Below are 26,858 nucleotides of genomic sequence, written 5' to 3'. Positions count from 1 at the left end.
TTTATGTCTTGACACAGTTGGAAATTCGCAGAAACTACCAAATGATGATTCTGGGCATGTAGAGAAATGTAATGCCTATTAATCTTAGCAGCCTCAAATTGCAAGTTGAATCTCTGTGAATTTCAATCTGTCAGTATCATATAATCAAATACCCTCTGCCAGCAATATGTATGTGTGTATGGAGCATCAGACAGCCATTAGAACAATCTCTGAATGCACAATCTGAAGATAAATATATACTCTGTAATTTTGAAGTGATAAAAGTTTGTGGGGATTGCTCAGTTTTGCAGGGGGGTGGGGGGGAGAGGCAATAACTCTCTAATTACAGAGTAATTTTTAAGAACATAATGGATGGCAAATACTATAAATATATATATAACCAAATTATGTTTTATATTTGAAAGAGTCATCAAGAAACTGAAGTAGGTAATTAAATTGACTCATCTGGTTTCATCAAATTTGTAAAAGTACATAATAAAGTCAGGCAGAAACATGAGATTGGGGTATACACTATTTTCACTGGAAACTGCTGTATTGGTTATAAAGACGTATGTGAAACTTTCTAAGTATGTAGGATCCAAAGAACTTTGTATTAGGCAAGTCGAATCATTTCAGTGCTGTTAGCCTGGAAGAGAGTCACTGAAGACCTCTGCCTACATTCATATCAGGGACTAACCTATCCCACACCAAAACAGTCACGATAGGTGCTGAGTCTGGCACCTACTCACCACAATACTCCTCTCACTCTGAAGAAATAACTGTCTTTCTATCAGAAACCCCTTGTACAGATGCATGTAATGGACCAAATATCCTTTCATTTCACTCTGACATTTCACATTTTCACTCCTTGGGTAGAATTTTTCTCTCCTCTTATGCAGGGCATTTTTGATCTTCCTCTTTGTCAGTAAGTACAACACAGTTAATGGAAAATTTTACAAAATAAAACTAAAATTGTAAAGATGGAAAGGTAACAGGCTTAAGAGAATTACAGGAAATAAGCCACAGTGTTTGATTGTGCATTTCCTCATGGGAACTAAAAACAAAATAACAATCACAGATAGTTCAGACAAAGAAAGAACGGTGAAGTAAGGAGCATAAATGTTTATAAATTATACTTTTAGCATCCTAAAACCAGGTCAAACAAGTATATGAGAAATGTAAAGGCAGATAAATGGCAAAGAGTGCACACAGTCTTTAATAATCTTGTACATTCACTACATTTTGCAAGAAAAATGTTTGTCTAAGACATCAAAGTATAAGCTTCAAAACACTGGATTTTTAAAATATTATTTTATTTTTAAAGTAATACTCTGTCCCAACCTACTTTTCCTATTTTCTTCGTAAAACAAAGTAATACTCTTATGAACAACATGTTGCAGGGGATGTACAATCAACCCCATAGTGTGGAAAAAGGATCAGTTCTCAGGACCAGTACAAACTCCTACAAGTGAAATAAATCTGATAAAGAGTATGAGTGGGAATTAGTTCCCCCACAAGTCTTGCACTAGCCTGCCCAGCTGTGAATAGTATTCTGTTTGAATTCTTTATCCTCTAAGTATTTATATAAAAAAGACTCATTAGAAAGAACTGTCAGCTAAATTCACAAGAACTCATATAATGCATTAGCCTGCTCTCAACATTCAGAGCTCTGTGCTTACTACTTGTTAGTGATACCACAGAGTTCAAAAGATGCTGAGTTGCGTTAATAAATTATTACAAAGATAATATATTTGATACTTAGTTTTTCCATCAGGAGCTGAGTCGTCTAAATATGACATATTATTATTGAAGTATTCAAATAACATTGTATTACAAAAACACAACACAAAATATATTAAGGAAACTCGCACACTTTCCTGGATCAGAAAATATTTATAACATCCAGGACTAAAAAGTCTTTTAAAAACCCACAAAAATTGGTCTTTTAGAAAAGGTTTGCTTTTTTTTTTTTTTTCCTTTTTTTTTTTTCCCCCCCTGTATCTAATATGCTAATCAGCAATCCTAGCACTTCGGTAATTTTAAAAAACAGATGGTTGACAGACATCTAAGAGAAGAAAAATACATAAAGGGAAAGCAGTGTATGTGAAAGTATTTTACATTTATACTTTCCAGGTACTGTCCATTCATTAACTTTGTAGGCTTTTAACTCCAGAATCTGCTTGAATTTTGCCACCCCTAAACTTTGTTTAGAAACACTTTAATTATTTCTCCATTCAATTCATTTAACAAAAGCACTAAGCGGATTGACCTGCAAAATATAAACATGGCAGTGCAGAAATTACTCATGTACTCTCCATTAGCAGAGTCTGTAGCCCAGAATTAGAAATCTTGTTCAGTAACTGAGGGGAACACCTCAGTTGTACAACTTTCCTTTGGATTCACTCCAACATGCTGGAGAAAGATTTGAGATCAACTACTACATCCTAAGTGACTTAACCACACAGTTGTAAAGTGTTCATAGTTTGCCTTCCTTCTTTATTTTTTCCTGGGGCCCAATATTTAATTAATTATATAAAGTAGATCAGTTCTAGTGGCATGTCAAAGTCTTCACGAAAGAAGGAAGATTTACAGGTCTGTATCCCTGCTCCAAAAGAGTGAGACAGGATTTGACAACCAAGAATGGTAACTACCCAGCTATTGGGAAACAGTGTCTAGCCAGAGCCAAAAATCTCTGGCTCCTGCCTGTCCCTTCTGTTATGCTTTATTTGGTAGTCATGATCTGTAGAGGCCTAAGATACTGGATCCAACTGGAGAGACAGGCAGAAGAAAGCCTTGCTGAAAATGCCTCTGAGGTTGGGTGTGAGCTTGGGATTTGAGTGTCTCGCACAAGCAGGACGTAGGCAGTTCTGACATGCCTGCTGGCATAAAGTACGTGCACTTAGGCATCACTGGGGCAACTACAGGGTAACAGCAGGTAAGTAGGGGTTTTAAGGATCTTAGAAGAAGTTAAATGTTGCTGAAAGATAATGGAAATTAAAAACCTATGTGTGTAAGGTAATTTAAAAAATGGGACTTAGGTGTTTTTCAAAATATCCTAATACTTCAAAACTAAATTTAAATATACATCATAAATGTTACTGAATTTTTTTGTCTTACAATAGCATAAAAATAATTTTTAATGGATTACATGCTTTATTATGTATTCCTTTACAGCAGCTTCATGGCAGGGAAAGTTTGGCTGAATAAAGTTACTGTAATAGAGCAGAAAATCAAGCTCTCTGTCTTGTTTGGTCTAATCTCTAACTCACATTCCTAAAAAGTTAAAGTGATGTGGAAGTGGACCCAAAGATTAGGGGATATCAAATCTCCAGACCTTTGATCCAAGCCAGTGAGGACGCTTGTGTTCCACTGAGGATCAATATTACAAGGTCTAAACAGTCTGTCCCAATTTAGCAAAGCCAACAACTTTGCACCTATTAGCAGTTAACCCATAAGACTGCCATGAATTTAAGCACAAGTATACTAGAAGCACATAAACAGACATCATTTACTTTGCTAAAGCAATGTCAGTTTTAACATCGTGAAGGGCTGAACTCTCAAGACGACAGGGTTTACTAATTCTTATAAATATCCTCCAAAATATTACTTTTTATAAATGTGTGACAGTTTTCAACTATGTTGACAACAGTACCATGTCCCCTGAAGTTATTTCAGAGTCCTGACTGTGTGTAGAGCTGATTCCAGTGTCAGAGTCTGTATCATTTATGTCCAGGTTAGTCACTCTATGAACAAAGTCAGGAACAGCATTGCTGTTACTGGAGATGCCAGTGCCCTTGGATGGCTCTTCATTTGACGGAAGCCTAGTTTCTATGTTGTCTTTAACATGTAGTAAATTAAATTCTTCCGTAAGAAGTTCATATTCTTTTTCTTTCTTTTGAAGCAGTGAGTCCCTGTATGTAAGTTCTTTCTGAATGCAGCTCAGGTATGAGTTGATTCTCAGACCATCTTTCATACTTTTTTCCAGCTCATATTTTACACTTTCCAAATTTGGGTTTTCCAGTTCAGCATTAGCAGCTCCTTCTGTGCAAACATCATCTCCATTTTTTTCTGTGCAGATACCGTGTACCTCTTTTTCAATTTCAGCACACAGTTTCTCTATTAATTGTTTGTGATGCTTCAGTCTTTCTTCAACCTGTAAAATTCCCTCACTTTTGCTCAAATAGTCATGCATCTCTTGTTGATCATCTAGCCGACTCCCTTGCTGCTCAGACTCACTAGGATTGATCATTAAATAGGATTCCTGCACATAATTTTCTCCATCATTTGCCACACGATCTAGATGGAATCTTGCTTCACATTTTTCAATTTCCATATCTAGTTCCTTCATTCTAAGGACTTGTTGATGAATGGTATGATCTTGAGAAATGATCAGATGAATCAGTGTCTCCATATTATCTCTCTCTTGCTGAACACTGTCCTGTTTAAGCTTGGCCAATTTCCGGAAAGTCTTCCTGACAATTTTCTTTTGCTTGTCTATTGGCAACATCTTCATGTAATTTGCTGGACTAAGCTCCCACTGTTTTTCTACATTTTGGACTACCTTAGCTTCAGCTGTCTTCCACAATGGAAATGAGAGGAAAGCATCTGCTTTTACCAACACAAAATGCAAATTAGACTGCTCCTCTCCCCAGGCTTTCCAAAGTCGCAGAATCTTTGTCAAGGGAGGAAGTACTCGCTCCGATCCTCTCCATTTTTCTACAATGCAATAATCACTAGGCTTTCCAAAAAGGACCTTTTTCTCTCCAAATGTTGCCTGATGTTCTTCAAGCAGTGCTTGAATCACTTCTGCACAAGTTGTGCGCTTTGTCAGGCCACATACAATCTTCTCTTCTTGGCAAACCCAAACCACAATCTCTCTTTCATTTGAAGCCATGTCCTTATTGGGAGACCTGGAAAACAAGAAGAGATGAAATATAAATTACACATCAATGGCACACACTGCATAAATAATAACGATAATTCTGATATTGCTACAACATCAAAAATTTCCCGTTCCATTATACAAGATAATATACTTATTTATATTACATGAAGAAATATTTGTTGATTGATTAACAGAAAAAGACACCGATTTCAGGCACTGCTTCAATATTATTACTAGTCCAGCTGAATGAGAATCTCACACAAAATGTCTTTTATTGAATTTAGTTTTTGTACTCAATGTGTATTAACAATACAGTTTGGCAATCTGCATTACATTTCCAGATTGTCCTAGGATAACATAGCTTTCAGATCTGTGTATCTATTCTCTTCACACAGACATTGCGCAAACATTTGTAAGCTGTTAGTATCACCAAGGCTTCTGAAGGGAAGAATCATGCCTCCAAAAGTGCAATGAACAGAGGTGGACTGAGAAGAGAACTTGATGATAGGATAAATCTATAGCTCTTTTGCCACACCTGCACCCACACATGCATAAACACCACTGTTTCCACTGTGAGTTTTGACTAACATATCTCATGAAATTTGTTCCTTTTCTTGAAGTACCAAATAGCTTGAGTTCCAGTGAATTGTGAGAGAATACCAACTGTGAGAGAGTACGTAGAGGTCTGTATTTTATAACCTTTGTAATGACACAAAAATGCCAGAAAATGTAAAAAGGTTAATTTTATTTTTTTTTTGGTTATTTATTAATTCCAATGGAAGTGCTATTAACTTGACATTATCAGCTGGCATGTCCTTATACACTGAGAAGCCTAACTTCAGAAGTCTAATATCCCATTTTGGCTACAGTAGCTGTCTCATCAATACAATCAGAGAAGCCTAGAGAGCGATTCAGCTGTTCAAACATAAAAGTTTGTGTCCATCTGAGAAGTCCTGGACTGCAATGGGCTTACATTGGCAGAGCGGCCTCCTGGAACCTGTCCAGGATATTCCTATCCTCTAGCCTCCGCATGCATAATTAGCTGCTTGCCCAAACCTGGTTATTTGGCCTCTTGCCTAAAAAGATAAAACAGTAAATTCCCTGAGGAAAAATGCGTTTCTTTGGATTTTCTGGTATCACTTCCAGTTCATTTGAGTGAATGAGATTTAACCCAGTCTGACAGAGGAAGCCTGAAAATGAAAATGACAATTTGGACAATATTCAAAGGGCTCAATATGGCATTTGTGTCTATCTGGGACTATTTATTTGCAGTGCTTTTCTATTCTTCTGAGCTGTAATACGAATGGAGTTTTAACTTGGCTTAATTAGGATTATACATTGTTTTTGTTGTTGTTATTATTATTATTATAGCAATCAAACTTGTTTCTTTTTCTTAATTATTACACAACACGACAGACACACTGCAATCCAATACATGAACTATGATTGACTCAGCTCTAGGTGCCACTCTGACCAGAAGGCAATAATCCTCAAAAGAAAGGAGACTGCAAAGGAATATTAATAATACCTACAAGAGTGAGTTTATTAGTATTACCCCACAGGAGACCTCTGTCGAACTACATTGGTCCAGGTCTTGGAATATTAGTCTGTAAAATCTGTGGTAGATTACTCTGAGTAATGACTTCATTTTCCCATATCAATAGCTTCCTTTTACAGACCAGCATTTTACAGTCATTATTTTTTATAACTGGTATTCAGGAGATCAGTAATGTTTTCAGAGACTAATTCTAAAAATAGGAAAGCATACATCACAGACATAGAAAATGGCAAAATGGCACAAAACCCAGAAATATTCAAGTTTAAATGAGGCAGGAGGGAATGAAAGATTCCATCAGAGCAAATGGCATTACTGTTAAGTATGTTACATGATAAACAGTCAGTATCTGTTTTTAGGGTTACAGAATACAGGATGCTGTAAATATTTTTGTCTGTGTGTGGATTGGTAGTTAAATGAAACTTACATTAATAGACAGTTGCAATGCAAGTCAGCTGTGACTGTAAAAGAACTCAGTATTTGTTTTGCACTATAGATACAGTCAGAAAAAATAAACTCCAGTGTGACATTATACTTTAAGCAACAAATTATGCAAAATTAATTATCAAAAATACGTCTCAAGCTATGTTCACTACTGATGCATAAAAAAATACCTAGAAATAAGTATATTACCAGTAATTGAATTTAAATTTATAAAAGTAGTGATAGAAAAAAAAAGAAGGCATATAAATATAAGAAATATCTTTTTGAAACTCTGAGGCAGTAAATTCAGAGTGTGTTTTTCCTCTCTTTTTTAATAATCAATAATATATCACTTTTGAGAGTCTTATGTAATTTTTTGTACGTTGGAACAGAAACACTTCCTTTTTTTTTTTTGGGGGGGGGTTAATGGGCATATTTTCTACTAGTCAGTTTTAAGTGCATTACAGATTATGTGAGTGGAGCAAATGCTTACTGTCTCTTTGCCTCCTGTCTCCTTTAAAGCTTTCCTATGAAGACAGTTTCTGTCTGTGATGTCAGTAAATCTTCAGATAAATTTGAAACCCCCTAGACACCTCACAGTGTACTGAAAAATACTTTCGCTATACCTATTTTTACATGGACTTCCCACAGACTTCAACAGGAGCTAAGCAAGCTTCTGATGGAAATACATTGTTTATTGTAAAGCAATCTCTACAGGACCTCTGCAAACAATATGGATATAAAATAACATTTTAAAAATACTCTTTTCAATATTTTTTAAGCTGTGTATCACCCACCCCCTGTTATTTTTTCAGTTACAATGCACCTGTCTACCCAGACATCACACTGAGCTTTTTTAAGAATAAGTCTTGTTTAACTATAGTGTATTTAACATACTGAAGTCCATAACTAGTAGTAGCACTGCACACACAGGTACACAAAGAACTCAAGTAGCTTATACATGAAAATATGTACTTATATATATATATATGTATAGCATATGTAAGATACACTTTGTAATTATATTACCACCTTCTACAGAAAATGAGATAATAAAAAAAGTAAAAAAAAAATAAAAGTCTGAACATCCTTGTAATTCTTGGATCAAAAAAGAACTGTAAAGTGCAAATTCATTTTTTTTTTCCATGTGTTTGTTCACAGCATATATCATCTTCATTTTTATTCAGTAGCATCACTAAATTTTTGATCTTTCTTTTTAATCAAAAAGAATTAGCAAGTCAATTACAATCTTACAGTTATGGAATACTAATATGTTCTAAAAAAAATCAAAGGTGTTCTTCATTATCTTCCATTAACAAATGGTAAACTCATGTGGCCTACCATGGATCTTTTAAGTAGAATTTATTGTATAATTCTTTAATCATAGTTAATTAAGGTAGCACCAAAGTGAAACTTCAGTATGTCAGTCACAACACAGCAATTATTATCAACTTTCTTTCAGGATGCAAGAAGATGCTAATATTAGGAAACATCTTTTGTTCAGCTGTGCTTTCCTCACAGAAAGTGGAAAGCAAATTCTACATACAAGAAGTGGAATTCATCTCACTTAGGCACCTGAAAGTCAAGATTCCAGTATAAATTCACTAGCAAGTTCCTCTTTGTCATGAGAGGAGAGTGGACCTCCAAGGACAAAGTCACCACAGCCTAAACCAATGGTAAAACCATTAATTAACTGGTAACTAGGTTACCAGTTAATCAAACTAAGTAACTAAAACTCAAGCACTGGAACAGGCTGCCCAGAGAGGTTGTGGAGTCTCCTTCACTGGAGACACTCAAAACCTGCCTGGACGCGTTCCTATGTGATGTACTCTAGTTGACACTGCTCTGTCAGGGGGGTTGGACTAGATGATATTTCAAAGTCCCTTCCAACCCCTAAGATTCTGTGATTCTGTGAAACCATACCTAGGTAATTGCTAGAAATTTCACAGCCAGGACATTTTTGCAAACGCTTTGCTAGTTTAAAGCTTTATTACTTTTAATTCAACATGAACAAATTGAACTACTTTTAAGTCAACATGAGCAACCAACTCAAAATTTTTGTGTTAGGAAAAGGGATTCAAAACTAGAGATTATGTTTATGATTAAAAATTTTATTAGCTGTCTCCTCCTAGTAATTGAAATAATTTATACAGAATAAAAACTCTGCAGGTGAAAATAAATGGCACACAAAGCAATACATTAATCCTTTCCTTGAAAATCTATGCACTTGATAATAATTCATGAATTTGCCATCAAAGAGTTCATGCTGGAAATCTATTTGTGTGAAACTGCTTAGTAATTCATTCAACAATACTTGGCGAAATCTTGTATAATAATTTTAATTTTTAGAGATGAAGAGCTTTTACTTATAATGTGTGAATTAAATGACTGTTAATCAGATGTCATAAAGTTGTATGTTAGTACAAATGTTTGAAGGTTGGAATTTTCTTGTACTTTTTCATGTAATAATGTCATATTTTTTCTTTCATCGTTGCATCTGCAAGTGGCATATAATCTGTAATTAATTATCCTTTATGGCAGATGGATTGTTTCTAGTATGGTGCTAGCAGATGACACAACTATTTTAGTCCATTTTGGTACAGAAAATTATCTCGTCTGCATCTATATGCCACAAAAGCATTTAATAATCCAGCGTTTTAATAAGCCAGTGCTTTCAAAGGGCATGCTGCTGGGGCATGTACATCTGTCCACTTGGATTTTTGGCAAGCATGTATTTGTGCTATGGTATTCTCTTGGTTTTACATCCATAAATATTTCTTCTATGTGCAAGGGCCTAGAAAACACATGCCATGTTTAAACACTCACTAATAACCTTGCTATCTCCGTGTCTCACTGAGATCTGAGCCTTAATGACCTATGAAAGAAATCTGATGGCTTCTAATTATATTTCCTTGCTAGAAACAAGGAGAGACCAGTATTACAAGGACACCAACTTGACACAACCTGCATTTATAGCACAGGACACTTGCTAGATGTCATTTGAGAGCTTCTGATACCAGTGACATTTACATAAAAGGGTTAAATAGCTTATCAGTCACCACACTCTGTTTAGAAATGAGAATATAATATAACTTTTATTGTTCAAAATCTCAGCATGTTACTATATATATATGTATACAAACAAAAGCATATATAAGATAATGGATTATAATTTTAACAGAAAAGATCAAAACATGTTTTACCTCTGTGGAATTTTTATCTATGGAATTTGCAAAAATGTAAAGCTATTCGTGCCATGTGCTGCAGCCCTTGCTTGGAAGAAATTCTTACATTAATTTGATCCAAACAGATTTTTTACAATGAGCATAAACATTAAAGCTATAAAGAATGTACAGCCCATGTGAAAGCAAAGGTCAGAAGTATTTCAACCACTTAGGCACAAATGGATCATATTAAAAGTTCATACTAAGTTTATTCAGACTACCCACACTTAATCCACTTTTTTTTTCTCAACTTTCTGTCACCTTTTGTGAAGTCATTCAAAAAGCAAAAAAGGCCAAATCTTAAACTCGGTATGCCTCCTGCCTAAGTAGATTACACGCTTTTGAGTTTCCTAAGGGCAGCAATGAGGAAGTATCTACTCTCTCACCACCCAAGGAAGCTGGAATTATTCCAAAGCCTTAGGGATCCAAGACAGACTATTAATTAACTGCTTTCCCATTCCCCTTCACCTATTCCTAAAAAAACAGTATGAATGGAAGCACAGTTTTTGTCTGTATCATGTAGGACATAGAAATTTCATACATGATGTGTCAGAACCTTGGTCCTTATTCCCTTCTGCCCTGACATGAAAGTCAGGGCAATGTCTAGCTAAAAAGTATCACATCAAGGCAGGAGCAGCACTTTAACTATAATAAGAATAAAAACCCTTGATACAGATAATCAGAGTAGGCCCAATACTGCGAGAAGACTTGGAAAGAACACGACAGAATCTGTGAAAACAAAATAGTTATTTCAAAAGAAATAACTTACATTTCTCTCTACCATCTGTTTTTGCATCCATTTCGTGTTGCTGTATGATAAATCTTCCTCTTTTATGAAAATGTACATAAGCGTTTATTCAAAATAAAATTAGGCATCTAAATATCCATATGACATTTTTAAAAAATAGACATACAGTAGTTTGGATGTTAGTTTAAATATTTCAGATATTTGACACAAGAAAACAACTTAAACAAATGCTATCTATCTAGCTATGTACAACACATTTCTCCTAGTATAAGTTCATGTTCATTTTATAATTCCTTTTTAAATGCATAAATTTTTAAGTCAGCAAGATTCCCATACTGTCAGGAAGCCTTTATGAAACATTTTAATTAGCAACAGCTGTTGAAAATTATGTCCTATATCAATTTTAATGTGTGCACTTAAAACTATAACTAGTTCCTTAATCTCTTCTGCAAAGGAATGACATCATCTCAGTTAGCTGCTGTACAAAATTGCATACATTATAATTCAGCAGTGATCTATCATTGGCATTTCTGTCCATCTAATAATTTTATACCATATTAGAGCTCTGTGACAGATTTCAGTTAAATAATTTCAGATATGAATGGGATAGTACTATCCTGTCACAGAACATATAACATGAAAGGAATTACAGTTAAAAAAAAAAAAAAAGTTATCTAAGATAATTCTTTTACTGCAAATAAGTAATTCATCCCAGAATTCTTGCTGACTTGAAATGTCAGAGTTCACTAAATATACTGTGGGCAACTGTGCACTTCATTCTAATAAGTGTACTGCTTGGACACAGGTGGCTGAACAGGGACCAATAATTTAAAAAATAAAGAGGGAAAAAAACCCTGACAGTACTCAAAACAGATATAAAAGACATAAAAGCAGCTAACAAGAAGAACCAGCAAGGACTAACAGTAATAATTCTATCATGTGATAAGTAGATGGATAGTAGAATTTGTGCTACATAGGAAATAAGCCAAGAAATTGCACTAACTCAGAACGTTGCACTACAGAAAGAAATAAATGGCATTGTAAGAGGAATTACACACCTTGCTCACTAGATAAGAGTGATAGTTGTGTTGGATTACCCTGAACACCTCCCTGCCTCTCATTTAATTATTACATAACTACAGGGGCCAATCTTGTTTTGCAAAATCTCATTTGCAAAGTTTGAGCACAGGTCTTCCGCAAAGGTGACCAAAAGGCTACTAAATCCTCCCCTTCAGTTACTAGCTCTACTCTACACCATGTTTAGCTCCCAATCACTTAACCTTCAGGCAAGTGCAAAGGCTGCAATCTCCATTCAGATGAAGACTTGATCTGCCCCTGCCCTTTTCTCCTGTCTTACCTCTTCCCCTAAGGGTACACATTCTCTATAAATTGTATCTATGCTTTAAATCTGCCTTCCTGCCTGACAAATCAGCATTTCTCCATTGTATTTTCAAAGTCATAAGGTCGGTAAGTGAATATTAGTAAAAAAAATGTTTGGAATTGCAGTGAGTAACATCAGCAAGTGTGCTGTGTACACAAAATGCCATGACAGGTAATATGTTCATTGTGGTGGCCTGACAAAGTGGAGGTTTGAGAAGAGAGAAGAGTTAGCTGTCCACCAAAATATTTTCTAAGATGAGCAACAACAACATTAACAATTTGCTTTACTGGGAAAACATGCTTTGATGTGTATATTGCAACTCCTACTGAGGAAGCAGCTGTGATACAGGAATGGAAGATCCAGGAAAAACTCTAGAGCCAAAACAAACACTGACATATTCAGTGGTAGTAATATTAAACCATGATGGAGAGGAATGGGAAGATGGGCATTTTCAAATCCCTCACTGTTAGTAAGAAACATACAAAGTTTAGGTTTATTAATACAGCAAAAGCTACATCTTGATTTTGGGCAGCAGTTAGTTCTCACTGATTGACAAATGAAGATACCACTGGTACTTTTTATCTACCACAAGAATTTTGCTACATGGCAAAAACACATGTTGTTACTGTGTCTATCTTAAGGGCCTACGCATATTCTATTATGTAAGCACTAGTTACACCATACAAGCTTTATGGGTCTCCTACTAATAATGTACAGAATGTGTTTAAAATTCCATCCCTTTCAACGATACAGAGGAAGCAGAGTAATTCATAGGTCATTTAGAACATAGGCTTCTAAATTATGAAGCTTGAGCAACTCTTTCAGCTAACAGAAATTTGGTTTATCTAACTTCTCCCATTAAAATTTTTATACTTGCCTTTTAGAAGCACCTTGGCTGTTTATAAGCTTTTGAGATCAAAGAAGTGGGGGGAATTCCAAGGGCTGAAAGCACAATTTTTATTGTTGTTGTTTTTGTTCCATGAAATCCAGGTCAGCATTTGTTGAAAGGCAGACGTGTATTTCCCTCCCCTGGGTTTGTTGACATCTTGCCCAGTGAAGAAATAAACACAAAGCATTCTGAGGTTGGGTCTGGACTGCCAAAACATGAACAAAGCACACTACACACAGACCAGTGATAATAAGGTAGACTGAATAAAGGAATTAGATACAGACAAGGAAATAAAAAGATTTCATGTCACCTTTCCAGTAGTCCCTGGGCTAAAGGAGGCTGGGATGGTTACCATCGTTTGAACGCTTATACACAGTGCATGGCTCAAACAGTGCAGCGTATTTCTTCTCTACTCCTGGTGGCACCATGTGAGGCAGATGCTAACCTCATTCACAGTGAATCCTCGAGCTGAACTCAGGCTCAGCAAGGCTTCTCTTCCATGTAGTCTTTTCCTGATGGCTAGCTACTGTAACTACTTCTGTACCAGAGTCTGGATATGGTTTTTGGTGATTCTGAAAAGGAACACTGCAGGAATCAGTATTTTTATCTTCTGTATTTTAAATAGCCCAACATTCAAAAAAGGAGTATACATGGTGTTTCATAAGATGGTTTAGTGGTTAGGGGTTGTAGGGTGGATGGTTGGACTTGATGATCTTGAAGGTCTTTTCCAACCTTGATAATTCTATGATTTTATGATTTCACAGACCCATCCCCAAAATATACAAAATTATTTATGCGGTAACTACCTTAGGAAGGTGATTATCCTAAATACTATTTTTAGTATTATAGGTTGTTTTGTTGGGGGTTTTTTTAGTCTATTTTTAGCCCTATAGGTTAGCAATTGCATGACTTTGACTACATCATTTAGGCAATTTAATGTCTACCTGACATTGCCATCTCCTTGCTTGTGCCAGCTTTGCTAGTGTAACCAAAGAGTTTACAGCTTGATTAACTAACAGCAAGCTAACCCAGAAACGAAAGAAAGAGGGGGGAAAAAAAAAAAAAAAAAAAGGAACTGGAAAAAAAAGAGGAAACTTTGGTTGGGTTCTGTGGTGTCAGGTGAGAATAGTGCCAGTGAGTGCAAAGGAAATGACAGAGAGTGGCCAGGAGCCTAGAAAGGGGACTTAGGACTGCCCTTTGTGCAATGGCCTATTTAGCCATCCTCATTAAACAACACCCTTTCTTAACTTTCTGACATCTAATGATTTTTCAAAGTAGCTTTTTTGTTTATAGTTTGAGTATGTCTTTATAGTTTGCTAGGAATGAGAAAGGCAGAATGGGCTTTAATTTTCTTCTGTATTTATTGCAATAAATTTTGCAGAGAGTGAACTACAGCACTTTGAAATTATACTGTATGATCTTTCCTATTTCATTAAAGTATATTGAAGATGTCACCTCAAAAGGCCTTCTAACAAGACCTCATTTACAATCAATTATTTTTTTGTCCCCTCAAATTTCTCCTTCAAACTTTCTGAAAGATAATTCAGTGACAAATGTGTTCCATTACTTACAGTATTTGATGAGCTGAAAGGAAAAAAAGATGATTAAGTGGACTCTCATATAAATCTTCACCCTAAAGAGCTAAATTAAATACTAGATACACAATTATGCTAAAAAGAAGAGTGGACATACATTTTTAAAAAAAGAAACCTGAAGCATTTTAGTGTCCATTGACAATCTGAGAGATTTGTACAGCTTATGCTTTCAAGTAATTTTCTAAAATTGCTTATCAATGCTTCAGTATGTAGTTAGTCAGACACAGGCTGATTGATAGGGTTTCTGAAATATCACCACATCCTCTCAAAAGAAGCTACTGAACAAATCAAATAAATTGTTAACCTTACCAACTGTGCTCTACCCTAGAAATGGATATGCTAAAGAGGGCACGGGAGCTTGTAAAACTAGTTCTATCCAGCCGAATGGCAGAGATAGGGAAGGCAAGAAGGAAGGAACTGCTGTCTGGAAGCAAGGTTAATGCTGTATCATAAAGATCAAGAGTAATGTGAAATTCACTGGATTAATGTAAAGAAGTGTAGGCAAGAGATACAGAGAATGGTGTTCAGTAGCACATGTAATGACTTCTAGCTGTGAGAAGATGAAGGAAACTGACTGCAGAAGAAAGACATTCCATGATTCAGACAAAAAGTGATGTTAATCCTAAAATATTTGAATGATCACGACGTAAGCCCAAAAACTATTCCAGAACAGAGTTAATGAACACACATAATGAGTTTCCAGCCAGAGCTGCTGGAAGAGGCTCATAGCCATGTCAGTTGTCCATCACAACCCTCCCACTGGAGCTGAGCTGCTTGTTTGACCTTCAAACCACATGAGTCATGAAGAATTAGACCATAAAGATAAAGGCCTTGTTAAAGCACCTAAAATAACACATATGAATGGGATTGAACAGTTTAGAAATAAATAATTCAGAAACCTGATGCAGCTGAAAAGACTGTAGCTCCCTGTTTTGTGATGAACAGTGAGAGCAGGTATGGGCCAAAAATGTGCAGTGAGCGCAGCTGAAGCCAAACAAGGCTAGGTGTCTGTGGCCAAAGGCCAAGGCAGACCCAAGAAATAATGGGGCTAGTTTTGTGAGATGTATCTATGGCAGGTAGTGATTATCCCAAGAGGGCTGTGACACCAGAGAGACACTGCAAACTACTTGTTGCCTTTAGTTCACAGAACGTCAGACTGAGTCAACATTCAAATTAATCCAATGTTTCTTTGTTTCACATATCCAAATGTCTTTGCAGGTGGGGATCCTTTCAACATATGAGCAATTCAGATGGCTTCATAGCTCAGGGAGGATAAAAAGACAGTTTACTTCTAAGAAGTCACTTCATAAGCTGAATGGATGTTGCCGTGACAGCTGAATGAAGGCATTCTTCCTTCTGCCATGCGAACAACTCTGTGATGTTTGGAGAAATATACATATTTAGCATTCTTCTGTGATATGTTAACATTCTGTTTGTCACTTCTGACTTTTAAAGAACCCTTGTACGTACCCAGTTTTGTACTATGTAAATGCATACATAAGCAATCTACAATAGTGTCTATTTCTGCACATATTTTTTGTATAGATGATGATTAGGGGGTTGTAGTACATTTTATTGTATATAAGATGTAGATGATATGTTATAATAAGATATATGACAGTATATCTTACATGCTACACATATGCATTACATGACCACATACAACACAAACCGTGCATTTGTATACTGAATATATGCACAAATGCTTTAGAAGAAAGTAATATACTTAAGTCAAGAACTCAAAACTTTTAAGCATTGGTGTTAAAGTTTTCCATCTTCCTTAGTTCAATGAAAATGAATTTGATTCAGCGTATCCATAGCAAGGTGCATTCTCTCTGTTATATCAGACCGCTGCCTCACTTGAATGCATACAAAAGACAATCCTCAATTTTGGCAAAGCCACGGAAGGTACTGAGGCATTGCAGACATGAAGTGCTACAACTTTTAGGTGTCTTCCCAACCACTGAAATTCATAATCCTCTCTCGCACCCTAACTTCCATAAAAAGTGCCACAAATTAGTTCAGCTCCTAACAACAGGATTTGCCAACATCAGCAAGTTCAGCAAGAATTTACTTAAAGTAGTCAGAAACATGAATAAAAGGGCAGGACTCAGGTAATATTAGACTACATTCAGTTCTTCACTGCATAAAAAATACAATATTAATGAAAAGAGAAACCAAAAGCCTGATCCCTTTCTCCCACTAAGTCTTCAATGTGAATTCTTGTCTTCTCTGGGTTGCTGTAACTCATATGAGCCAGTTCAAAATGGAACTGCTTCAACAAGAAACACTGAATTTCAGTTTAGAATAGCTTGACAGAACTTTCCTGACAAACACATGTTGAGGATGCCAGGATAGGCATCTCACAGGGGTGTTCTGGTCACTAGGGTGCCTGGCTGCACTTTGTGTGTTGTTACACATGCTCTGAACAGGGCTATTAGATGGGACCTCATGGTCAAAAAAGCTGAAAGACTGCCTTTTTCTTCATTTTGGTAAGGTGTGAGGGAGGCACATAACTGCAGGGTTTTCAGGACTGATGTAAGACACGATGGGAGTATAGGTGGCCGTAGATTGCTGCCAGTCAAAATGTTCCTACCCCAGGATTTAATAGTAATTTTGTGAACATCGGAAGTTCTTCAAGTTTGTCTTAGATGACTACAATGATATTTAGGTACCAAAGTCTTCTACATAAATCTAACCCTTATTACTTACATTTGTTCAGTATGTGTTCATTTTATCTTCTCTATGTACAGTACTACGCTTTAGAGAAGACATCTTTTTAATTTAGTCTTTTACTATATGCCTTTTTTCACCAGATACTCAATTGCTTCACAAGTTGACACATTTCTGAATTTAACTCCACATGCTCTTGTAAGAAGACAACTTCCTTTTATAAACCAAAGTTCAAAAAGGTTTAGGCCAAAGCTATCCATTTGTTTAAGCTTCCACTCTGGGTAACTGAATCGGTATTTGTAGAGATGTCCCAAGCAGGACATCCATAAACCTCCTTTGCCCAGACCTTGTGCAAAACAGATTACAGGACATTAGCAAATGAGGAACATGCACTGAGTAACCATTTTTGTAAACTGTGGTGTAAGTGACTTGCCCAACATTGTGTAGGAATTTTGTGGCAGCGACAGGGAAGACTTCCATGCCATTAGGATGGTTCTCCCTTAATCATATATTATCCACTTGTAATTCACTTCTCCATTCACTGTTCCCTTTTTAAGGTCTAAAATTAATGGCACAAAAGACGGTTAATTAGGTGCTCTACAAAGTATGCGCATGCTCCATGGAAGACCTTTCCCTTTGAAAGTGATTGGGGTGGAGCTCTTGTCACCTACTTTAAGCTATTTAAAATGTAGATGTATAGTCAAAGATAATTTCCTGGCTTTCCTCTGTAATCAGTGGCATAAGATAGGCACCTCCAAAAGGGTGACTAATCCCATACTGAAAGCCTGTCTAAGACTGAACGAATTGCCCTCTGGAAGTGTTTAGATGTACCCATTAACTACAAAGAGTACTTAGATGACTAGATACCTAAATTTTCAGCAGGTAAAGTTGAGTAAGATGAAGCTCAGCTTTTGTGTTTTACCCTGTACCTGAATCTTATGAACAGTATGAGTGTCAGTAAAAGTAAGTACTATGACCATCCACAACTGCAGTTCCAAAAATAACTCAGATCTCTGTCTGACACCTGTAGTGGCCTTCATGGGTAAACAAATATGATTAGTTATCTACCTAGACCTTAAAGTATTATAAGCTTGGGAAATTGCAGTAAAGTCAATACCAACCCTAAATTTTTGCTAGAAAACTGTATTTGTACAGAACTTTTAGGTAAAACAGTATACTAACAACAAAGTGGCCCCTGAGAGATACAGGCAATAATCAAGTTAAACAAGTATAATTAGTGCCTTAGCAATCAGTACAGAGGAAGTCTGTCAACAGGTCACATGCAAGTGAAACAACAGTTCAGAACATCAGTTTACCAATTATGAAGCCAACAGAAACAAAAGCAGATGAAAATCGGGATATGATCCCATATTTATAAGTATCACTAAACCACTCTTTGAATGGCGAACAGAATCTGATAACTTCTTATGACAAATGAGGTGTACTTTGTGTCATCAAAACAGTGCCCCAACTGTTGTTTTGAAAAATGCTGTAGTTTAAAGGTGCTTTCACGATGGAAACTACCCTCTGTAGAAATAATCCTTTTGAATTTGGAAGAGGTCAGGAAAGTAAAATAAGGTGTTCCACATGGATAAAGGAATCTATTAACACAGAGCAAATTGCAGGTTCAAGACCCAAGGGCAGACTCTTAAAAATTAGTAGTCTTCACTCAATTACATTGTTCCACTGAGGTCATGCACCCTTACAAGTTAAAGTAAACATATTTGTATTGGACCAAAAGAAAACTTGATCTAATATATTATTAAATTTTTATAAACCTGATTTTGTCCCCAAACATAAGAATGTTATGTTTTTGCATATTTATTTTAGGCTTTGTTAGCTTTGTATTATTAAAAGGAGGATATAAATATCTTCTGCTTTTCAAGAGAGCTGATTATATTTTCCGTTATGATAGGAAATTCATAACTCAGAACTCTACATTAACGAATGAGAATAGAGAGGGGTGGAGAATAAAGAAAGAAAATAAATCAGATTGACAGTTTTGACCCTCAAAATAGACATATTTATGTATGTAATTCATAGCATGTACCTACCCTCTGTATAAATATATTTTCCTCCTATCATTACTGTGCAGATGACTGATGAATGTGAAAATAAAAAAAAGTAAAACCAAAAAAAGCAACACAACAAAAACCCAGTCTCAATCCAGGTAAACAAGGGGTTTACATCACCTCCAAGCTTATAATGTAAGAAATAAACTGGCAGCCTGGCTTCCTCTAACAATAATGCTCAAAAATTGTATGTCTAACAATCATCTAAAACACAAGTGAAATGGTTCAAATTGACAGAGGCAAAACACACACTCAGGCAGACTGAATTGGGAAAAAAAATATGAAGGAGAAAACACTTTTTAAAATAAAGTACATTTGAGAGGTGTGCCAAACTTGCACTGGAATATTTTCCTTCAAGTTTAGTGTCTTTTATTCATCTCCACATGGTATGAGGACTTAGGTTTTCATAGCATTAAAATATAATTGCATGACAACTTTATTATAATTCCCAGTGAAAAGCTTCATTTCTGATTTTTGGTTTCAAAAGTTAGTTTTGTTTTCTTATGTTCATCTCACAAAACCATCTCAAAATCTGTTAACACGTGGTGCTTTTTTTCCCCCCCTTTCTGCGACCTTACAACCTTCTTACAAGCCATTTTTAACATTTTAAAAATTTTAGACTATTGAAAATTCCTCAGTGAATCATGTGAAATGACACCTGAACAATCCACAGAGAATTGTAATTTCGCTGTGTGGTGGTCAGCTCTGGTGGACTTATAAGAATTAGGAAGAAGGAACTTCCAGATTTTATTCATACCTCTCCCACTAAGTGGCTTTCATACTCTGCCCTTCTACAGATTTCACACTGTCTAGTCATGCTCTGTTTGTTTTCCTGAGGCACATAAATATTACCACCAAAATTATAGCTAAGAAAAACTAAGTATGCTTATCAGTTGTCTGAGGTCACAAACATGAATTTATCACTATCACTATTACAACACGTGCGCCTTAAGTGTATTTCTGGATAGGTCAAGACAGGACAAGGCTACTAATGAGTAATTCTGGTGCCTAGTTGACACAAGTTCCAGAAAGGTGCTCAAAAAAGCTTTCTTTTAGACCAGGATCCCCAAAATATGCAACTTCCAAAATAATTAATAAGACCTTGGATATTTTATTTATGTGTAACACATATGCATGAGAAATGATTTATGAAAAATTCTCATTTTTATTGCAAGAATTTTTGCAGGTCTGTGGAAAATGTATGTCCCTGAAAGGTAAAACGCCATAACTGGAATTTGAATGCACACAACTGGATACCAACATCTCCAACATTCAGTTCTAGGCTTCACTTGTGTGGTCTTAAAAAAACCCCAATTTCTCTTGCATCATCCTTTCTATCACCATTAATAAGGATTTATCTACATACTAAATATAGAAGTTGGCAAACTAATTAAGGCTTGTACAGTGTGTATTATGTTAATGCTTGCAAATAATAATGTCTAAGATCATAATTTTAAGTTGTTGTCATTATTAATCATATAAAACAAACAAAACAAAAAAATAAGATTTGCCAAGCCTAAGCGTATGCCTTTGCAGGTCAATCAAGAGGTACGACTCTGTGATTATCACTGACTTTTATTAAAGTTACTAGAATTTTTTAAAATCCCCTTCCATGAAAACTAACGTCTCTGCTGAAATCATTACGTATTTAGCAACATGCCTGAGTCTTTTCTCTATATATACAATGCTAATTTTTCATCAGTAAAATAGGAAATCAACACCGATGAGCAAGATTTTTCTTCTGTATTACTGAAAAATGCTTCTTTGTCTCAAGTATATCTTCTCAGCCTGACTATACATCATTTAGTTTTTCAGATTAGCTTCAACTTGATCTAAGTAATGCTCTTTCCTTAGATGGTGTAGTATTACACACATCTATTACTCATTTTATTTACTCCTTTGGAATGAAATTGCTGTCTGCCCTCCTGGAATAGTAGATAATTAACTCTTTAGAAATAAGGTTAGTGTTTTGCTAGACGAAAAGCTCTTCCTGAAAGTGAAGTGAACAAATATGTACAAAGATTATTAGAAAATGTATGCAACCATTTTGATCCCTAAGACAAAGCTGACATGCCAGACCAGAAAACAAATTATAATGTGTGAACTTTGTCTCAAAAAGGAACTTCTTTGATAGTTAACAAATATACCTCATGTTCAAGGAAAAATACAAATAAGGAGAAGAATGTGTTCTACCATTACCAAACAAGCACCAAATTTTCCATTAAAAAATTTAGCACAGATAGCACCACTGATTCTAAAACAGCTTATATCCACCCCCTCCAATATACATACCAAATGCCTGGTAGTTTGGAATCAAAAAGCACCTTTATAACTTCATATAGACTCTTCTCCCGGTATGTTCATCCAAGACATCTTACATGATCCCATGAGACTTACAGTGTGGGTCAAACACAGTTCATTTAGATAAGCAGCCGATCTCCAAGAGCTTTTGTAGTGCAAATCTAAATACTGAGTATTTCCACTTTTGCTTCACTAAGGTTTAAAATGTACAGCAGTGTACTCAGCCGTAGAGCAGCAGAGATGTTCAGAGTACTAGTCAAATCACTGTGCTAACTAGGTACAATGAGAAACTACTGGAGGGAGGGAAGAAAGGAGGGAACATGGTAATAATAGCTCAGTATCAGATAGATGAAGCCTCTAATCTAATTCATTAACTTGTGCTTGTAACATAAAACATGAGAGAATAATTGAGTGTTTCTCTCACTGGGGAGAGACCTCTGACTATCAGGACAGGAAGAACTCCCTTTATACCCGCACAAATGAATGGATATATATGGTCTTTCCTTCTATCCATGAACCAGAGATGAGATTATTAAAGAGACCTAAAATGTAGTAAATGTAAATCCTTGCCTCCTATACAGATACACTATGGTAACTGCTGTAACATTGATACATAGTAAAACAAGAAGAAAACAAAACAAAACAAAACAAAACAAAACAGCAGAGAGGAAAAGCAAAAGCAATAAATACATTAAATAATAACAATTTTGTAACAAAACTATTTCATCATCAAACAGTACTGTGGGTTCAGATTGTTTTATGTCAACAAACCATACAAATGATTGTGGTAAACTTAGGACCAGCGTGAGTTACACTGGCAAAAAATACTTCTTAAGCTAATTGTGCCTAACAGGACAGCCTTACAGCAGCAAGAACAACTATGTGAAGAAGAAGGCTTGTCTGAAACCTCTACCTTTCTGAAACCTCTACTTTTCTACCTTGCTAATCCCCTGGTTACAACTTGCGTGGAACAGTAGAGCTTTGACAAGTTTAGGTAAGGTTTGTCTTAAACAGCCAAGGAAGTGGCCTCAATGAAAGAGAAATAGTAATGGAGTCATCTTTCTTGGAACGAGATCACTGGGCAGGTAATACAATGATAGGTGTAGATATCTCTCAGATGGTGGGTAATGAAAGCTTGAAGTACTTAAATTAACCAAAAGACCCATTCTCAGAAGGGACCAAATCTAGCACCTAAGAGCAGAGGAGTCCTAGCTTACAGAAAATCAATGGCACACAGACTTCTTTTCTACTTAGCAACCAGGAAATCATATACAATGTGAAACCTTGGTACATAAACACTGCAAGTACATATGCTTTGTATTTGTTGCTCATATTTGGATAGGGAGCTGTTTTGTCTCTGTGCAGTGCAATGTGTTAGGTCAATACTAGACTTCATCTGCAAAGAACTCAATGCTCTCTCTCTTCCTCACACCTCCAGACTTCTAAAGTGTAATGTCAGCTGGGCATTCCTCACACTCCCAGAGAACAGTATCTTTAACAGATTTGCATAAAAATAAATCTCCTTGAGTTTATTCATGTTGCTGAGGCTTACTCCTGCAGGAAACTCTCCCTTTTCCTTTAGTGCCTTAGAGGGTACAGCCTGTCCCAGCTGAGCACATTTGGATTTGTAGGTGGGTGGGGCATGGCCTTACTACCTTTTTGGATGTATTGTTCTCCAGGGGAAATATTGACAAGCACACACAAGCTCTAGGGACTATGATTATTTCTGGATGTCATAGGAGGTGTAAGAATAGTAGAAAAACTCCTCCTAACTTTTGAAAAAGATAACAAGATATGGCTCATTCTCTTTCTGGCCAAGAAAAATATGCTAGGGCCACATTCCTAGTGACTGATCCTCTGAAATCAAATCAGGGCTTACAGTGATCTACTGGTTACCTAGGCCTGGTGCTGCCTGCATGAGCAAGACAGCACGAGACTGCTGACTGAAGATCTTTCAAGTACACCAAGCAGTTCAACACAGATTTTGTCCTCCTGAGGTTTAAGCTCCGTTTCTTTTTCTAAAGGCTCCTGGCATCACAGCCAACATCCCCTGCCTCTTGTTTAAATGCCTCATACACACATTTACAGTAACCTCTCTAAACTCTGAGGTCTTAGGGGTAGAGACTGACACTTTATGATTTGGATGTTAATAGACTACTATGGAACTGGGCCCTGATCTGGCACCTCTGCCAAGGCTGCAAGACAAGCATTAATTACAAGAGGTGCCATCTTCTTATCTGAGCAAATTACTGTGACGCCTTCATTTTCCTTCTGGCTCTTCTTCCAACTACCTTTGTTGCCTTGACTTAGCTTTTCATACTCCTCCAATAAACACAGTTTTTATTCCTCATTTGCTTATCTTATAACTCTTAGGAGTTGTATTTGCATGTAGTTACTGGTCGTTAAATACTTTCAGTGAAAAAGCAAAGTGGGAAGAGAGGGAAGGGAACTGCTTGCTCCTCCTGTACACCCTTACTCAATAATTTTTCAGTTACAAAAACTGAGTTTATTAAAGAGCAGCCCTAGACCTAATAAACAAAGCAGCATATATATATATATGTCCCTTTTTGGTCCCTCTTTATAGGTAGGGAAACTAAGATAAAGTAATGAGTCACAAGTTCTGATTCCCCAACTACTGCTCTAAACACAGTCAGTGATTTTAAGCTCACTTGACTTCGAGGTCTCAAGTAAGCTCACAAAGGTACAATTATAATGAAAAAAAGAATTATTACACAGCACTTCAATCATACCACAAGACCCTTTTACTATCTGCAAAAGCAAAGTTTAATTACTAAAATTTAGTATCAAAAGCTAATGTTAAATACACGGAATTTTTAATATTTTTATAATAACATGTCTTAAGAATTATGTCATTTGCTTTTTTCTTGACACCCCACCCCCATTTTTGTAGTCACAAGACTTTGAGCCCTTTCTTATTGTTGAAACAGCTCTCTACCATTAAAAAATTAATTTATTTTGTCGGGGGTGGGAGGGGTGAAATGAGAAGAAAGTGCTAGATGTTCACACTAATGGTTCCTTTGGTATTTTATTTTTTATTTGCTATATAAGGCTTTGGATTATGGCTTTCTTTTCCGGAGGAATAAAATGTCACATCAGCAAACACAGTGAGATTGATGCAACTAGTATGATGGTATTTTAAAAGTTCTAAGAAGTTTCACTGTTGAAGAGAGTGAAACTGTGCTTTGTGATATAACACAGTTTTTCAGGTAACTCATAGCAGCAGCAAAACTTCTATTTTAACAGTAATACATTTACAGCTCTATGTAAGAGCAATTCAATGTAAAAATTAATTTCCACCTTTCGAGATATTCAGAATATAAAATGGCCACAAGAGAAGCACAGAGAAGATTTTCTGTTTCCAGACACATTAACAAAATACACTGTTTAATCAATAACCTACAGAATTAATACTTAAAAAAAAATAATCCTATTTTTAAAACCTTGTCTTTTATAGTCCTGATTTGCATTGCACTTAATATGCTAAGTTCTCAGCAAACAAAACATCCCTAGAATAACTTTCAGTGTAACAAATGGGAAAACTGAAAGCTAAACTTGGAAAAAATTAATTACATTTTAACATTACTTTTTAGGGCCCAATGATGTTCCCCCTGTAAAAGATTCTCCCTTGCGTAGCCGTCAATATGAACTAATTTTCAGTGGTGAGCAACAGTCAAAGCGAGGAAGAGATTACATGTGATTTTTTAGTTTCTCGCTGAGCCAGAAATTCAGTGATCTGTTCAAGTTTAGTTTTAGCGGGATGGGTTCGGCCACTGTAAATTCCACCGAGTTCAATCAAATTTATTCCACTCCAAGCACATTTACTCTTACAAAATCTAGGGTCATCCTAGCACTTAAAACGATGACATAACTTTTTCTTTACAGTTGGTGTGCGTAGCATGTGGAAGCATGCACAACGTGGGGGGCAAAGTCCCCATAAAGAAACTTCGCAGGAGCCAACCCAAGGACCACAGCTGTTACCCTCAACATTTTTCTAGGCAAAAAAACCCAACCCACCAACCCGTAGGCAGTCAAGTCCAACTCAGACTAAAGGCTAACAAAACAAAAACAAAATCAAAACCAAACAACAACAGCAACAATAAAAAAGCATCCTCCCTGCCCACGCTGGACGATCAATGCTCTCCCACCTGCCAGGGTTATAGCCAGCGGAAAGGAAGGTTGCAGGCTGAGCTCTCCCTGCCAGGGAAAGGGGAGAAGGGGGCGGCGAGGGGCCCGGAGCCCGGCCCGGCGCAGCCTTTCCCTGAGAAACGCGAGGAGGTTTTTCCCAGCGCGGCTGAGGGGCCAAAGGTCCCCCCAGCAGTCCGCATTTGCCCTCGGTAGGACCCACACGCCGGGGCCGCCAGCCTTTCCTCCCAGCCCCGGCCGAGCCTCACCTTGCGCACCCGAGGGAGTTCCAGTGTTCGCCTCGGTTTGGACCGCGGAGGTTCAAAGTCACGAAGAGCTACCTTCCCCTCACTGGAAATACTGCCCAGGAGCCAGAAGACCAGAGCGAAGCGGGGAAAGGCAGGTCGAGGGGCGGGGGGAGAATCGTCCCTTGCCTCGGCTCACGCCGACCCGCTCCCTCCGGCCCGACTCCCACGGGCAGGTGATCCCCGAAGTTCCAGCTCCCGGGAGCGGCGTGGGTCCGGGGCTACACATCCTCCCCCCAGAACTAAAAAGAGACTGTAAAAGACATTCAACCCATCCCTCCCTCCCTTTTCCTCCACGTACCCACGCACTTTACCTGCTTTTATGCCGGGTTTTTAATAAATTCCTTCCAAAGGGAGCCATGATCCCAGCGGCAGAAGCATAACATCAGCGATCCCCAAGCAATTCGAGGGTGTTCCCTTCTCCCCTATTTTTTTCCTTGAGCGTCTTCCAGCTTGTTAGTAGTCACTGAGCGTAGCGATGAGCTGGAAGTTGTGCAATTTACTGCTAACTTTGAACTGCGGCTTGTTGCTGCTACTGCTGCTGCACCTTTGGAGTCCTGCCCAACTGCAAACTTGAAGGAGGCGTTTAAGGAGCAGGAAAAAGAAAGGAGGGGGGGGAAACACGCACTTGCTCTTGCGATGTGAAGTTCTGCACAGAACTTGCACAGAAGTTTCAACCTCGTCA

The 26,858-nt window shown here is 37.0% G+C and overlaps 1 protein-coding gene across 2 annotated transcripts; it reads right to left on the bottom strand.

Moving 5' to 3' along the window:
* On the bottom strand, positions 1–26,858 carry RASSF9 (Ras association domain family member 9). 2 transcript variants are annotated; one of them, XM_051644123.1, is made up of 2 exons: positions 26,488–26,858; positions 1–4,889 (listed from the first exon to the last, which is right to left on the bottom strand). In XM_051644123.1, exons 1-2 carry the CDS (start codon positions 26,532–26,534, stop codon positions 3,614–3,616), a joined length of 1,323 nt encoding a protein of 440 aa, XP_051500083.1. In that variant the 5' UTR covers positions 26,535–26,858; the 3' UTR covers positions 1–3,613. The 2 variants fall into 2 exon arrangements, with proteins under 2 accessions (XP_051500083.1, XP_051500084.1); XM_051644124.1 differs by lacking the exon at positions 26,488–26,858 and adding an exon at positions 26,138–26,189.

Source organism: Apus apus, chromosome 1 (genome assembly GCF_020740795.1).
Source record: "Apus apus isolate bApuApu2 chromosome 1, bApuApu2.pri.cur, whole genome shotgun sequence".
In the NCBI taxonomy this organism is placed as follows: domain Eukaryota; kingdom Metazoa; phylum Chordata; class Aves; order Apodiformes; family Apodidae; genus Apus; species Apus apus.
The sequence above is the reverse complement of the archived record's forward strand: the minus strand, read 5'-3'. Positions and strand labels throughout refer to the sequence as shown.

Bases quoted from the DNA above. Each gene is read 5' to 3' on its own strand.
- RASSF9 (XM_051644123.1), bottom strand. From the start codon at position 26,534: ATGGCTCCCTTTGGAAGGAATTTATTAAAAACCCGGCATAAAAGCAG. The intron at 4,890-26,487 runs GTAAAGTGCGTG...CTTGTTTTCCAG, and splicing joins AAAACCCGGCATAAAAGCAG to GTCTCCCAATAAGGACATGG.